This window comes from Manduca sexta, chromosome 12, assembly GCF_014839805.1.
Source record: "Manduca sexta isolate Smith_Timp_Sample1 chromosome 12, JHU_Msex_v1.0, whole genome shotgun sequence".
Lineage (NCBI taxonomy): Eukaryota > Metazoa > Arthropoda > Insecta > Lepidoptera > Sphingidae > Manduca > Manduca sexta.
In genome coordinates this window covers 2,324,093-2,340,014 of record NC_051126.1, presented here as the reverse complement: position 1 = coordinate 2,340,014, position 15,922 = coordinate 2,324,093, and the positions used below count along the sequence as shown (strand labels likewise).

The 15,922-nt window shown below is 35.0% G+C and overlaps 1 protein-coding gene across 1 annotated transcript; it reads right to left on the bottom strand.

Moving 5' to 3' along the window:
• On the bottom strand, positions 1 to 15,002 carry LOC115448683 (cytochrome P450 9e2). Its single transcript, XM_030176194.2, has 10 exons — positions 13,238 to 15,002; positions 12,091 to 12,254; positions 10,292 to 10,446; positions 9,746 to 9,919; positions 9,071 to 9,209; positions 8,629 to 8,673; positions 7,556 to 7,771; positions 4,845 to 4,945; positions 3,624 to 3,792; positions 1 to 176 (listed from the first exon to the last, which is right to left on the bottom strand). The coding sequence occupies exons 1-10, from the start codon at positions 13,429 to 13,431 to the stop codon at positions 1 to 3; spliced, it is 1,533 nt and encodes a 510-aa protein (XP_030032054.1). The 5' UTR covers positions 13,432 to 15,002.
• Between the last annotated feature and the right edge of the window lie 920 nt (positions 15,003 to 15,922).

The following is a 15,922-nucleotide window of genomic DNA, read 5'->3' as shown; positions in this document are numbered from 1 at the left end:
TTAAAGTTTATTATTATTTTGAAATCTAGGTTCTACGATGAGGTGGTAGCCGTCGGCGGGCCGCAGGATGAAGGCGCGCGGCGAGAGGCGGCAGGCGGCGCGCGGCGCTCGCGTGCGGTGGCGCCGCACGAACCGCGCCAGGAACACCTTCGCGGCCAGGACGGCGAAGCGGGAACCTAGGCAATAATTCATTAAAATGTACATAGTTATATAAGTTACTAGCTTTTGCCCGCGGCTCCGCCCGCGTTATAAAGTTTTTCAGGCTAAAGTTTTCCGTTATAAAAGTAGTAGTTTCCCGGGAGCCTTTGTTCTTCCCAGGGTCTTAAACTGTTTCCATACCAAAGGAGAATGCCCATTTTTGTATGAGAGTTGGGCTACGCTTGCGTCTGTACAAAACCTTGACAAAACTATAGAGAATATATCGTAATTTTTATACAAATTGAAAACAATTGGATATTAGATGGGAGTTCGGAGTAATCAGAATTTTTATAGCGCGGTTATTTTGAGGTTAAGTATGGACTGCAATAATGTAAGGTAGAAAGTACCTACGTGCCTGATTAAGTTCAACATTGCAGTACCTACTTGTTATTGCTATAAGCGATTAGTGGACGGTCTTTTCACCTAGCTTCAATTGCCCTCATAAGAAACTGATAGGTACTAACATATCTGATAAGACGAAACTCCAATAAAACTTCTAACATAGTATGGCGGAATATTAGCTTTTTCACGGAGCATACATATTTTACCTGACCTTTTGTGTATATGTTTATCTGACTTACGACTTATTCTATTACATGGATTACCTAATCGTTATTTCTACCTACAATTATCTCACTCCAATATGGCGTCAACACATATTGTAGAATAGATTCAGCTTAGTTTTTATGACCGGCCTTATGCCTGACGCGAACCCTATTTGGAGGATTCCGATCCCAGGCAACTCATGTTAAAAATACCGAGATAAAATGTTGCTTGGCCTGGAAATCGAACCCAGGAACTCACTTCACATCTTTATTAGGCTAATAGTTCATTATCACAGGGAAAGAAAAATAAAACCAGAAATACGAAATCCGATGCATATTTTTATATAGATGTATACTTTTAATAGAGGTATATATTCTTGGCATCCCAAAATAAAAACAAGAATTTGATAAAGCTGCAGCACGTTTATATATACTCCTGAAGTGAGTGAATGACTTCTTGCAGCGTTGGTCGGGTCATGTCATGTTGTTATCTGTGAACCTCTCTATAAGCTGATCTCCAGCAGGCAGCATAAACTCATTCCAGCCTTGAAACCTAAAATATAATTTAGAAGTTGAGTAAACATGTTCAGATTATTATTATTGTTAAACTGTTTTCTTTAACTTTGGCAAAATATTTCCCACATTGTGGGTATGTTAATAATAATCTACATAACTTACAAACTGGACAGCTCGTCTAAGGAATATACTTGTCGTTGCTGTGGCGCCGCAAAGGTGCAGTCAATACACCGCCGGGATATGCCGTCTCGATTAACTGTCCTGGGTCTAGGCTCTAGACGACATTGTGTTGCTTAATTAAAGCCTTCCGTCTCAAAGTTCGAAACGCACACTATACACGTTGTTTTTTAAAAGAGGATTTTTCGACTCAACATTAAAATACATAAGAAAAACACTCCGATCTTGAGTAAGATAAAATATATCAAAATATTTTAATGATTTAACATTCAAACAAATCTGAAGTGTCAAAATGTCATTAATTTCAGTTACCAGTGTAATAAAAACCTGTAGTCATATATTCATTAATTAAATATAAAGTCCAGATATGTTTTAGCTGACTATTGTATTTCTGTCAATGCAAGTACAAGTGGCTATTTGTTTGGTTTGGGAACAATTAATATTTTCTCTTTTTTTATCAGTTATTTGGAGTTTGGTCATAATTATTAAGTAAAATATATTATTTTATAACAATACATTTGAGATGAATAATATATTTAATAAATATATTATAAATTCAAGTACGGGTACATTTAGTGTACATAATATTTACTTTTTTATTCCATTTAAAAAGGGAATTTGTTATGAATTGGTATCAATTCGCCATATTGGCAATACATTATCCGGTGTTTCATTTGCAACAATTAAACAACTTTTTTTTTCATATCTTTTAAACCCCATTCGCTTATGACTGAAATAAATACAAATGAAGTAATAATTAAAATGATGATTTTTCGTGGATATTTGGTTAAGACGCATGACTGACGCAAAGATAGCCTGGTTTTGGGCATTGTCCTTTCATCTTAATACGTTGGGTAGTTTTTGAGTTTAACACGTTCAGGCAGACAGATGCAGCGAGGGAATTTGTTTTATAATATATATTTTTAGAACTTTTTAAGAGGAACAATCCCGTCATACATCATTATTGCATAACTTTAACCGTTTACGCAGCGCACGCAACGGAAGCTCTCAAAACTAATAATTTTTCCCCGTGTTTGCAACATGTTTCATTATTGCTCCGCTCCTATTGGTCATAGCGTGATGATATGTAGCCTATAGCACTCCACAAACAAAGGGCTATCTAACGCAAAAAGAATTTTTCAGTTTGGACCGGTAGTTCCTGAGATTAGCCATTACTGCTCCGCTCCTATTGGGCATAGCGTGATGATATATATAGCCTATAGCACTTCACGAACAAAGGGCTATCCAATACAAAATTATTTTTTAGTTCGAACCGGTAGTTCCTGAGATTAGCCATTACTGCTCTGCTCCTATTGGGTATAGCGTGATGATATATAGCCTATAGCACTCCACGAACAAAGGGCTATCCAACGCAAAAAGAATTTTTCAGTTCGGACTGGTAGTTCCTGAGATTAGGCATTACTGCTCCGCTCCTATTGGGTATAGCGTGATGATATATAGCCTATAGCACTCCACGAACATAGGGCTATCCAACGCAAAAAGAATTTTTCAGTTTGGACCGGTAGTTCCTGAGATTAGCGCGTTCAAACAAACAAACAAACAAACAAACAAACAAACAAACAAACAAACAAACTCTTCAGCTTTATATAATAGTATAGATTTTAATAGTTGTTTAGAAATAATAATTATTATTCTTATGCTTTGTTTTGACGTATCATAAGTGCAACTTTGTTCGCCTACGTGATAAATAAAGTATTTTATTTTATTTATTTTGATACACCGTAGCAAAATATACTGTCGTGCTAAGCTCCAAACCGGTATCTCAAAAAGAAATGATTTTTATGTCGTCAGATAGCTTAAAGCCCATTCAATAAACTTACTTTTTAGAACTTGTTAAAAACATCCTTAAAAGAGTTTCTCTATCTCAGTTTTACTTACAAAACTATATTTATGTAAATAGAAAAATATAAAATATGTAAATAGTTGCATTTTGTAATAAGATATAGACCATCAACCAAATTGACCATTGTAGGGTTATTCATAAGTAGGGAACTGTTTGTTAGGTGATATGTCATTAGCAAAAGTATCTCTGGGTCAGCACCGCGTTTGTCTATCTATACTGTTTAGCAAGGGAACAATCATTTAATGTAAAAATCATTTAGCTAGATTTAATTGTTTAGTTAAAAATTATATTTAGATTGATCCTTAAATATGCCTTCTTCTCACCTATACAATGCCTAGGCCCAGTTCCAAAAGGCAAATAAGTGTAAGGAACTATATCTCCCTTCCTTTCAGAAGAGAATCGTTCTGGTATACATCGGTTTGGTTCTGGCCAGTATTTCTCGTCTCTGTGGATGGAGTATATTGGTATCCAGACGTGGATACCGGCTGGTGCCTGAAAAAAATAATGGCGATCAATATGATAATAACGGTCTCCAATGATGGACAATCGACCTGTTAAAGGTTGCAGGAAGTCACTGGATATTAAACTTCATGAGTTAGTATGGAAATCTATAGAGAAGTTTATGTTGAGCAAATGATATCATAGAGGTGATGAATGTTGGAAACTTGCTCGCATATACACGAAACGACGATCGCACGGATTGTCCCATTTAAAAATTCGATTGTGTACGGATGTTTCGCAAACCGGAGTGCTCACATAATTACCACAGCGTGCTTTCGAGAAACATTACTCAATATGTTTCATCACGTTTAAGCTGTAATGCATAAATGTTATAATTTATAAAATGTAGATATGATTTCAATTCTAAAAAACCGAAATGAGAGAAGTCAATTTTAATATGAATCCTACAATGTCTGCAACTGACTTTATGATTATTAAATTATATCGAAATCACCATCCCTGCTGCTGATCTATAGTTGTTAACACGTGTTGTGTTTAAACCAGTACTCAAACAAATATTAGCGAATCAAGCTCATGTTCCGCAGTGTTAATCAAATTAGAGACCCTTCGTTTCTCGTTCTCTACACTGCGAAGTTTGTCTTAATTTATACTGCTAATAGTTATCTCACAATAAATTAGGAGTCACGTATTTCCGTTAACGTTATTTTGTACAGAAATACTTGGAATTGGGTTTATATCAGTTCTGTAATAAGCTGAAACAGGTGGGCAGAAGTTTCCTCTATTGTGACGTTTTCTTTCGTTATGTCTGATTTAGCGCGGGTTTACATTGGTACTTCCGAAATTCTTGTAGGAGACTAAGGTATGCAGATTTCCTACTGTTTTTCTCATGCGCAATTAATTCTCAATTTCTATTAGCTATACATAACAAATGTTTGGCATGGTTAGCCTGCCTGATACTTTAAAAAGAAATAGATAGAGATATTTCAGAAAAATACGATTAGCATTTGTGTAATATATTAGGAAAAAATTATATGCAGCACTTGATTAAGAAATGTATATTAAAGAAGAAACATTCTACTTACAATTAGCCTGTCTTCGCTGCCTTCGTATGTTGGTCCAAAATCATACATAGTAACAGATCTTCTGTCCGACGCTCCAACCAGCGGCCATAGTCTCAGCACCTCTGAAATAAAGTTATTTTATTGGTACCTATCCGTATTTGTTTATTATATACATGGAAAAATAATTTTAACAAAAAATTAAACCGCCTTCAAAAACCACTCAAAACCAAAAAATAATTTCACATAACAAGTATATATTGGATACCAATTTTGGAGTCAGTTCCTAATTAAAATTGCTAGTTAAGCTATGGCATAGTTGTGTTTCGCTCATGATACGACTATCGCGCTGAGGAGTTACACCTCTGAGTACCACTGAAAAGGGGAAAAGATGTGATGCTATATATATGTATGTATGTAAGAAGTAGAGTCAACTAAACCCAACGCAAAAACACAACTAATGTGTTTCGCACGCAGTACGACTATCGCGATGAAATGTTACGCCTCTGCCTACCCCTGACACGGGGAAAAGATGTTATGCTATATGTATAAGTATGTGAGAAGTACAGTCAACCAAACTCAATGCAAAAACATAACTAAATACGTCACAGGAAAGCTAAATTCGCGATTTCGTTTTCTTGGACGACATAATTATTCTAGTTTTTTTAATTTTGAAACCAAACTACCAAAGCGATCTTGAAAAAAAATTTATGGGACCAATCTGGAGAGAAATTCTTTCGAATAAAAAAAGAATTTTCCAAATCGGTTCATAAATGAGCGAGTTCTGAGGTAACAAATACACAAAAAAAAAAAAAAAATCACGTCGCATTGATAACCTCCTCCTTTTTTTTGAAGTCGGTTAAAAAGAAGATCAAATATTTAGAGTATGTCAGGTTAGTTAATAATTGAATAAATCACATAAAAGGAGTGCTTATTCATTATCCTTTATTAATATGGGTAATGCAAGTGGAATAATAAGTATGTAGTCAGTTTATTTATCCATTTAATCAATCGGCATACTACCACTATGGGATATAGGCTTCCTCTCGATCACGCCACTTTATGTCATCATCATCATCATCAACCGCAGGATGTCCAAAGCTGAAATTAGACCTTTCCCAAAAATTTCCAAATCGACCTATTGGAAGCGGCCCACGTATCACTATGAGGTCACTCTATATCCTTTTCTCTATTTAATGAATCCCACCAAAATCATGAACACTCAAAAACTACAGACTTTGTAGCTACGTTATCAATCTTAAGTCAGGGATGGAAGTAAAGCGTAGTGTTAACCAGCAATGTTACTGCTATGTGGGACTATGTTCAATCACATACTATAGACAAACAAACCTTGACTACTAAAAAAACAGTCATTATTGACATTTTAGTAGGAATGTTTATACAGAGGATTCGCTAGCCACACAGCACTTCCATTGTTCCATTTTGCACATCGATTTTGGTAGTTTAATCGTCTGTTTGAACACTCTGGTCCGTTTTCCGAAATGGCCATTGAAATGTTCGTACACAGGATAAATAACAGCGATGCATAATTGTCTTGAGGTAATGAATGTTTCAAATTGTTTCCTATTCAGTAGAATAAACGTCTTATATTGCGTAATGACTTGGATGTAATTTGTGTTTTAATTTAGTTTTTAAGTAGAGTTTTCCTTTATATCTAATTAACTGAGATTGTATTTAGTGCTTTAATGAGATAAGACGTTGTTCTCCCCGGGAGATAAGACAGAGGCTTTGCGGGTACTAATGTCTGGAATACTATTTGTCCTTTCGGACGTTTTACTATTTTAATTTTTCTACAGTCTTGTATATAATAATTACATTCAGCCGTTTAAAAGATGGCAGTATTCGTTTGACTCCTTGTTTTATGACAAATGCTGTTCAATGGGACAGCTTCGTCATTTCGAGTTTTGGCGCATACATTTTGATGAGCACAATTTTAATTTAATCATTTGACTCTAATAAATCTAACATTGAAATTGGAATCCATATCTTCAAGGGCAAGTTTTATGATTTGCAATTGTAAAAGAAGGAATGTAATTCCATAATGTTTTCGTCGAACGCCCGTTGGCTAATTTAGATATAATAATATATATAATCGATGCTAACATGACAGGTTTTCATCGCGCTCTCGGGTTGATGAAAAAGGGTTTATTTTTCCTACAAGTTGGATCTACAAACAGAGTACGACTAACATGCCCTGAAAGACTTGTCAACACAACAAATAAATACGCAACAGGCATACATAGCATAGATATGATGTTTTACACATTTCATACAGATTTATAGGGGGCAGATTTAACACCTTAAAGGAACATATATGTATTCCTGATAAATGCGCTCTTTTTATAGCAAAAGTAGACATTCTTATAGTAGTGATCACTGCCCATTACATCTCCAGAAAAAAATTGGATATGTTCCGAATCCACGAGGAAAAAGAATGAAGACTGAGGACAAAGAAATATCCACCAATAGTACTGACTATACAAAATGTACAAAAGTCACTCCACTGGTAAAATATTTGTACAAGTCCGCCAAGATTGCACAAAGCACATAATATAATATTGTATTGGTGTGATGCTTTCGTGAAAGACGGTAAAGAAAGAATTGGAAGAACGGAGAGACTAAACATAGCTTAATTTCAAGATTTTTTGCTCCTAAAATAAAACTGTTAAATCGAACTACCACTATATCACATTCAATATTAAATGATGGCTTACCAGAAACACACATGTCCAAATATTCTAAATCCTGGATAGCTTCGTACAGATCATCTGGATCATCCGGCATTCTGTCCAACTCTTGCTGCAGCTTCTCCTGGACGGGCTGGTTAATTGCCATTTCGTACAGGAAATAGTTGATCAGGTTTGCTGTGGTGTCGTATCCGGCCACGTAGAATAATACTGCTTGGGCTACCAGGTCGTCGTCTGTGTATTCTGTAGAGAGAAAATTTTAATTAATTTTGCTTTTGTTTATAATTTTATTTGTACTTATCAGGGTTAAAACTAAATCAGAAAATATAGAGTATGGTTTTTTCTACGTGCATGGAAAAGTGTCTCCACTGCACCTGATGATAAATGGAGTAGGATCCAATAGGATGTCGACTGACGAGAGATTATTACCACTCGGCAGTTGACACAATTATGCCGGCCACAATTGTATACAGTGGTGATATAAAATATATTTATAATAATAATAATAAAAGCCCTGTATTATATACTTGCCCACTGCTGAGCACGGACCTCCTCTACTACTGAGAGGGATTAGGCCTTAGTCCACCACGCTGGCCTAGTGCGGATTGGTAGACTTCACACACCCTCGAAATTCCTATAGAGAACTTCTCAGGTATGCAGGTTTCCTCTCGATGTTTTCCTTCACCGTTAAAGCAAGCGATAATTCACAAAGAAGCGGCGATGGCCTAGTTGGTTGTGGAACGGACTCCGAGACGAATGTCCGCAGGTTCAAATCCCAAGGGCATACACCTCTGATTTTTCTAATAAATTATGTGTGTATTCTTTGTGAAATATATTTTACCACCAGCAAAATTTTGCATTATCGAATGAAAATGTTATCCAATGTTATGTGTTACTAAAAATATTTTTGACTATAAGTATAAACTTATCTACTCTTTTTTTATTATTTATTTAAGGGACTTTTGTACTAGTTGTGTACATATCATTTCCATAACTTATCTACTCTATCACGATTTTGTCAGGCAAAGTATTGATTCTCTGATGATTATTCATAAAATAACTACTAATGTAAAAATCTTTATCCCTAATGTTTTACTTACGTTGACTATTCTTTGTATCATCACCTTCCTCCGTCCGAGATTTTCCTGAGGGATAGAAGTAATTTTAAATCTTTAAATACAATTGAAGAGCAAGGGGATTGATTTCCTATTTAGGACATAAAATACCTTTGCAATATTATTTCACTTACGCGAAAGGAAGTCGGGTTCAGAATAATAGTCTTTTAGTGTAATTATGTTAAATTGCAACAAGAACAGAGATTGCGCTGTGTATTGCGCAAACACTTGTGCATTATAATATCGCCTGCGTATGTGGCTGATTTCTGTTATGACTGGTCGCCGGAATTTGGTTAGAAAAGAAAGTATCATGTTAGGTTGTAATTTTTTTTTCATACATTGGTATTAAAGGCTTAAGTAATACCAGGTACTTAGGAACTTTGGTCTTCACTAGTTTCTAATTGTAATTCAAAATTTTTGTTGTTACCTTGAGCAGCGTCCACTAGGATTTGTATGAAGTCAGGTCTCGGTTTCACTTTGTTCTCTCGTCTTGCTTGTAGCGCTGACTTGAACAGTTTAGAGAACTGCTCAGCGTCTTGTGTGGAGATTATTTGAACATTCATCAGCTGCAAACAAAATAATATTGTAGGATATAAAAAAAATTGCACAGAAATTAGGTGGCAATTGGAAGATCTATTTGTATTACTTAAAAATTTACATCTCAAGGCGACGAGCAATGCGAGGCATTGCTTAGTTTTTTATAGATTTTCTGGTGGTAGGATATATTTATAATCCGTTCGGATAGGGACCACCGTACACAAGGTGTTAAAACTCTCAGCCTAAGTGTCTCGCGTTTCGGGATCAGACTTTGTATATCAGGTTCTGACAGGCAGCATAATTACGGCGACTGCCGAGAGGTAACTGTCTCTCGTTACTTGACATTCTACTGGACGCCACTCCACTTACTGCCAGGTGCACTGGGGTCACTTTGTAATGCACATAAAAAAAATCTAGATTGTGTTTCTCTTCTTTACGTCTAATCGTATTTTACTATCAGGCGAATGACTTACTCACGCTATTAGTAGTATAGGAAATGAATATTTCATACAACGTTTAGTATCTTCTTCGAATTATTTCAACGTCTTTAATAAAAGCATCACACCTTCATAACAGTCTTCATGTTCTCATACCCGAAGAACTTCATGACCTGAGTAGTGTCCTGCACAATGGCTTTCTTCCCCAACTTGAAGATGCAGTTGTCTGGTTCTTGCAGTGAGTCTACAGCGAAACCAAACGCGCAAGACGCGATGACGTCATTCACGTAGGCCATTGTGATCTGAGGAGAGGTAAGAAGTTAGAAATAAAAGAAGGTCTATAAGAGCTTCATAGAGTAAAGAGGATTTGATCTTCCATATGTTTCCAATTCTCTTGTAACATTGAAGTTGTGATATTGTTAAAGGGTGAAAAATATAAAATTATATAAATATTAAACAAAGAAATTACCTTATCCAATATAACATAAAATTCGAAATACCCTGTGTACTGGAATGACTTATAGGAGTTAACGATCAGTAACTGTTCCGTTGCTCATAATAAACATAAGCGATAGAGTTGATGGACATTTTGGCACTAAAACTAAATAACAACATGCGTCTGAAATGTTTCAAATTAAATCCCAAATCCGGTATTAATATTTAATAGTACTAACTTTATTAACATCCATAATCTGTTGTTGGCATATCCTTTCGTTCAGATGGTCGGCGACAGCTCGCGCGCTTTCCGCCATGAGTGGCGCCATGTTGCGGCAACGTGCACCAGAGAACGCAGGGGACAAAGCCACGCGCATTGCACGCCATTTTGAACCTAATAAAGAGGTGTAATTAAAATCTATACGATATTTATAAACTAGGAAACCTAACAGCAAACATTTATATGTATTTATATTTCGTATATATTATAATATTACTAAAAAAGTATATTTTTTTAATTTTGTCATAAGTGTTTATTATTAGATTAGGTTTTATTATTATGTGGTATTATGGTGCTGCGAGTAATAAAGTGAATGTAAATAAATATTTACAAGCTCTACCAATTATCAAAAAGTATTTTTTCTTGAGTATGGTAAGAACAACGAGCAGATATATAATATTTTTATTTATATTGTTTTGATAGTAGAACAATATCTATAGCTTACTAAATAAATAAGTACTTGGACTACACTCACCACCGAACGCAAGCCAAAACCACATTTTTAGGTTACAAACATTACACTTTTCTAAGTATAAATAAAAATGTTTTACTAAGAATCAACCAAGCTCCGAGGAGTATTATTGACTTGCACACGAGTCTACACTCCAAATAAATTGTACTTTAGTAGTTTCATCATTGAGTTACTTGAATTAAGCCAATTAGTTCTATTTATTTGATGAATAACTTTTCCCCACTTCATTCTTCTTGCTAAATTGTTACTAACTTTAGATTTGGTTTTGGTCGAGTGAATTAAGGGCGTCTATTATTTTCCGTTTATAGACATGATAGATTTTTATTATGCAATATAAAAAAGATAATATATTGGTAGAAAAGAAAAAACAAATGTTTAGATTGTACTTTTGGCTTAACAATATTCAAAAGCAAAATAGATTTAAGGCCACATTATTATTTTGCGAAAAGAAACCGTTATTTTGTTTCATAGTTAGCTCATCGCTCACGATCTACCGTAGTGTTATATTCTCTTTGGCTCACGACGTGGAAACCGCCATGTGTACGTCAATCAATTCCATTAAAATCTTCTCAACCTGGGATAAAGACTTGAGCCTGTTTATACGTAACCGACTTGAACTAGGTCATCTGAATTGTATCGGGGAATCGGAAAGTGTGACCGCTGGACGTGCAATTTTTTAACATTCGTTATTTAAGGAATAAACATGTGTCAACACAAACCAGTTCCATTAAGTTCACATATTGGTATTCATAATACGACCATGTACAAAAATGAATTAAATTGAGGAAATTGTAAAATGACTACTTTCTAAATGAGCTGTTGATCATGTTTTAAGATCGTTGGACCCTCCTAACTGACTATTGTACCTTACACGTACTTACTCAGAAATGTGAAGTACCAATTTTTTATGAACTAGCTCTAACCTTCGGCTCTGCCCACGTGAATGAGCTGTTCCGAGATAAATATTTGCCCGGAATTAAAGTAGCCTATCAGAAGTAATGTAACTTCCTATTGGGGAGAAAAGTCCAAAGCGATTTAGTAGTTCCTCAGATTAGCATGTTCAAACGAACAAACTCTTTAGCTTTGTAATATTAGTATAGATTAGAAACCAACCAGTTGTTTGTGCTTTTATATAGTAAATATCAATACCATCCAATAGTTACTATGTATATATAATACACCAACAAAAGTATACATTTGAGAGTGTCTGCGCGACACCTTACAGCTTAAATAAGGACGGTAAGCATTGTTAATTATAATCCCCTCTGAGCTTAGTCTCTACGAACCAGTCAACATGATAAGGTTCCGTCCAAACAGCGGGTCGCAATCCACTCCAATATGGACGCCTCGGTCAGCGAACGCGTGGAAGTCTCGCACCATGATCTGCCTAATGAGCTCAGGGTCTCTAGGCACCAGGGTTGGCACCAGATACTGGTATAGACCGAAGTATCTGTAAGTAAACAGTAATGTTTAAGATTTTATACTCAGATAATCCATTTATAGGATATTTTGGAATCACTGGGCAGCCCTTGACTTCAAAATTGGTAACCAGTATAAAGGTGATGCTAAATTATTTTTTTGTTTTTAGTGGTTTTTGAAGGCGGTACGTTCTTTGTTAAAAAGGTGTTAATTTTTGCTTTGATGTGTTAGTAAAAATCAGTATATGTTTGTGACATCATTTTAAAAGTTTTCTGATGTATCCTCGAAGTCAAGGGTCTAAAATCATAGAAACTTTATATATGGGACCACACGAGAAGCACCAGCTTTCAAATAAAAACAGTATCATCAAAATCGGCTCACCCAGTCAAAAGTTCTGAGGTAACGAACATAAAAAAATACAGTCCAATTGGGAATCTCCTCCTTTTTTGAAGTCGGTTAAAAAGAGAAGCAAGATTGATATTAATTCTTCGTTTTTATATTATTTTGTTGGTTAATATAGAATAAGTAAATGGTTATGGATGGTTCCGAATATTCAAAAGTTGATAAAAACGTAATAAAAAAAAAGGTAAAGAATTTAAATATTCGCAAACATCCAGTATTAGTTATGTCACAAATGTATAATAAATTATTACAAAATTTACAATTTATTTACATATTTAGCTCAGAATAATAAAGTTGTATATGTTTTGTAATTAACTTTCGCAATAATAATATATTTTGTTGCATTTTTAAAGGAAATCTGAGTAGAAAGCTTTACTACTGTGTAAGAAATAAAAATAATTACATTAAAATTGTTATCTAAATAAACATTATGTTTATTTGAATTATGCTTACTGCAAAGGAAAGAGCCCCAACAAAATTCTAAAAACAAGATAAAAAAACACACCGGATATTTGAATTATCCGTAAACAAGCCATTTGGAATAAATGTTAAGTTTAAGGAAACAGTCGCCTCAAAACATTTGCTTAGATAAAAAAAATATATTCGAATTACCTTTGATCTCTGAACGCGTCGTAGCCCGCTCCGATTGCCTCCACGAAATTCTCCCGTCCCAAAGTGACAGCTGTCAGGTTGCCCAAAAACGGGACCGGCGGAAGCGTTTTCACCCCTCTTGATGAGAAATATCGCAACCGATGCCTCGAATAATATAACAAGCACATAACCAACAACAACACTAACCACCACATTGTATAACTTATGAAAATAAAATAAATTGAACGCTATTTTAGTCCACCAGAATGATTTATGGTGTGACAAGTTTTTTAATTTTGAAAATGGAACACGCGTGTTGCCGCCTTTTTAGTTGCGGAACGTTTGAATTTAGTAGTATCTATTAGAAACTGAGACGGGCCGAGAGAAAGTCTTGTCCGCCATTGGCCGGTCCATTGAGATTCTTACTTAACAGAATATTATGTAAGGTGCTCAAGGTTACGCGGACACATACACAGTACACGAATGTTTTGTTTTATTTCGTTGGGTTAATGCTCCAACAATTCGGCGAATTTGACAAAACCCAAAGGTTTTGACGTATGTTATTATTTTGCAAACTCTGGTATAAATTATACATCTAAGGCTTACAATTATTATATAATAATAAATACTATTACGTATTTTTTTGCGATTTAAATGTATGCTAAAATAATATAATTAAATTATTCATAATATTTGTATCTTTTGCTTTAAGAGTGGGTGAACAAGTTTTTATATAAGTACAATAAATAATAAAGTCCGTTAAAAAAAAACATGGTTAATTATATAATGTTTGACTGTGTGAGAATAATGCTATGTTTTTGGTTCAATGATTACAGGATATTTCGCGATCAGATTCATATTACATTCTAAAATTTGTTATTGCTCACGGCAATACTTTTTCTCTCTACCGGTAAAATATATTGTAGAAGATTGTTAGGAGCGGCTTTACGTAGACGTACGTAAACCTCTCTTGTACCATAAAACAATGCATTCCGGTAGTCAACGGCTTGGCTGCGGCTCTGGTATTGCTTTAGTCCATGGGCGACAGGTGCTGCTTACCGTCAGGCGTACCGCTCGCGCGTTTGCCTACTAAGGCAATAAAAAAACAAAAGAAGTAACTACGGTTTACGTGATTATTACTAAAACGTCATTAATAAAACAATAATATAATCCGCGCATTCTTTTCGTAAATTTCAAAGAAAATATAATCGAAGAAAACCATTTTAAGTTGATCATAGAAAGTCACTATACTAAGTATCGAGATTTTTCTAGTATGTATATTTTCTTCGATACTGCAGGCTGCGTCAAATCTCATGTTTAATTCACCGTGGGAACTAGGTGACCTAATTTAATACGTACCTGTATTCTTGCAGAATTTTGTTTAAGGGGGGTAGGTATACCTACCTGAAATAGTAGGTACATTAGTGTAATCAATAAGAAAACATCATAAAGTATTCAAAATCTAAATAATAAAGTTAATAAAACAAAATTACTTTTTAAATCGAACCCTTATAAATCAATGCTGCAAAAACAATGCACTATAAAAGAGACCAAGACGCCACGGTCAATAACCACAGCTAAAATGCAAATGGAAATCGGCGACCCTCGCCAAAGAGACTGGCTCTTTGGATCAAACAGCGGCCAATCTATGCCAATTTGTAAGAAAACTGGAGATGCTGGATTTATAAACTAAGCTAAGCATGGCTCGCAACTTTTTTTATTGCTTTAAATGTCGAGACGAGCTTGCCGTTCGCCTGATGGTAAGCCATACGACCGCCCATAAACAGTAGAAACACCATCCGACACCTTGAATTACAAAGCATCGTTTGGTATTCCACTGCGCTCGCCATCCTGAGACATGAGATGTTAAATCTTATTATGTCCAGTAGTTACACTGGTTACAATGTCCTTCTAAGCGGAACACAACAGTGACCATACACTGCTGCTTGGCGGCAGAAATAGAAATTGCGGAGGTATGTAAAATCAGCAAAGTTGGCGGTCGACCACCCTAAGGGTCAAAATAACTTGGCAAATTTGTTTTACTACGTTTGGGAGGCGGGGCTTGGGATCAATTGCATAGATCGATATTAGTCGTTGGCCTGCTGGCTACTTCCAATGACGTTACGTAACACCACTGAACCGCTGCTGAGTGTATAATAGAAAACGAAATTAAAATTGATGCGCGCACGTCTATGCTATGACGATAATTCCTATACTTGTAAGATGCATATCGTCGGCGTAAAGAACGTAATAACAAAAATTTATAGTTTGGAGACAATCGCGATTTACAGTGTTTTTATTGTTGAATTTTTTGGCATTATTTTTTAATAAATGAGAAACGACATTACGTTAATTATTTTATATCATATTATGTGCCTGATTACCTTCTTTTTAACTTTTAACAAACCAAACTTTATGTTGTATTCAAAAATAATCATTTTAAAGCAATTTCCGCCATATTTGTCACAACTATATTTTGTAAGTAAATTATGATTAGCTACTTTTTAAGCCGTTTTTTAGTTTTCGGTCTCTTTAAACCCATAGTCTATAATTAATTTATTCAATGGCTGCATAATATTATGATTGAATTTTGAATCGTAAAATTTAAACTGTTCAGTTTATTCAATTCGTTCAATAATTCATATTATAATAATAAATCATAGTTAATAGATTTCATTATTTGAATTGTTATTTTATTTAATTTCA

Bases quoted from the DNA above. Each gene is read 5' to 3' on its own strand.
- LOC115448683 (XM_030176194.2), bottom strand. From the start codon at position 13,431: ATGTGGTGGTTAGTGTTGTTGTTGGTTATGTGCTTGTTATATTATTCG. The intron at 9,210-9,745 runs GTGTGATGCTTT...TTTTGTTTGCAG, and splicing joins ACATGAAGACTGTTATGAAG to CTGATGAATGTTCAAATAAT. The intron at 8,674-9,070 runs GTAACAACAAAA...TCTATCCCTCAG, and splicing joins CCTAGTGGACGCTGCTCAAG to GAAAATCTCGGACGGAGGAA.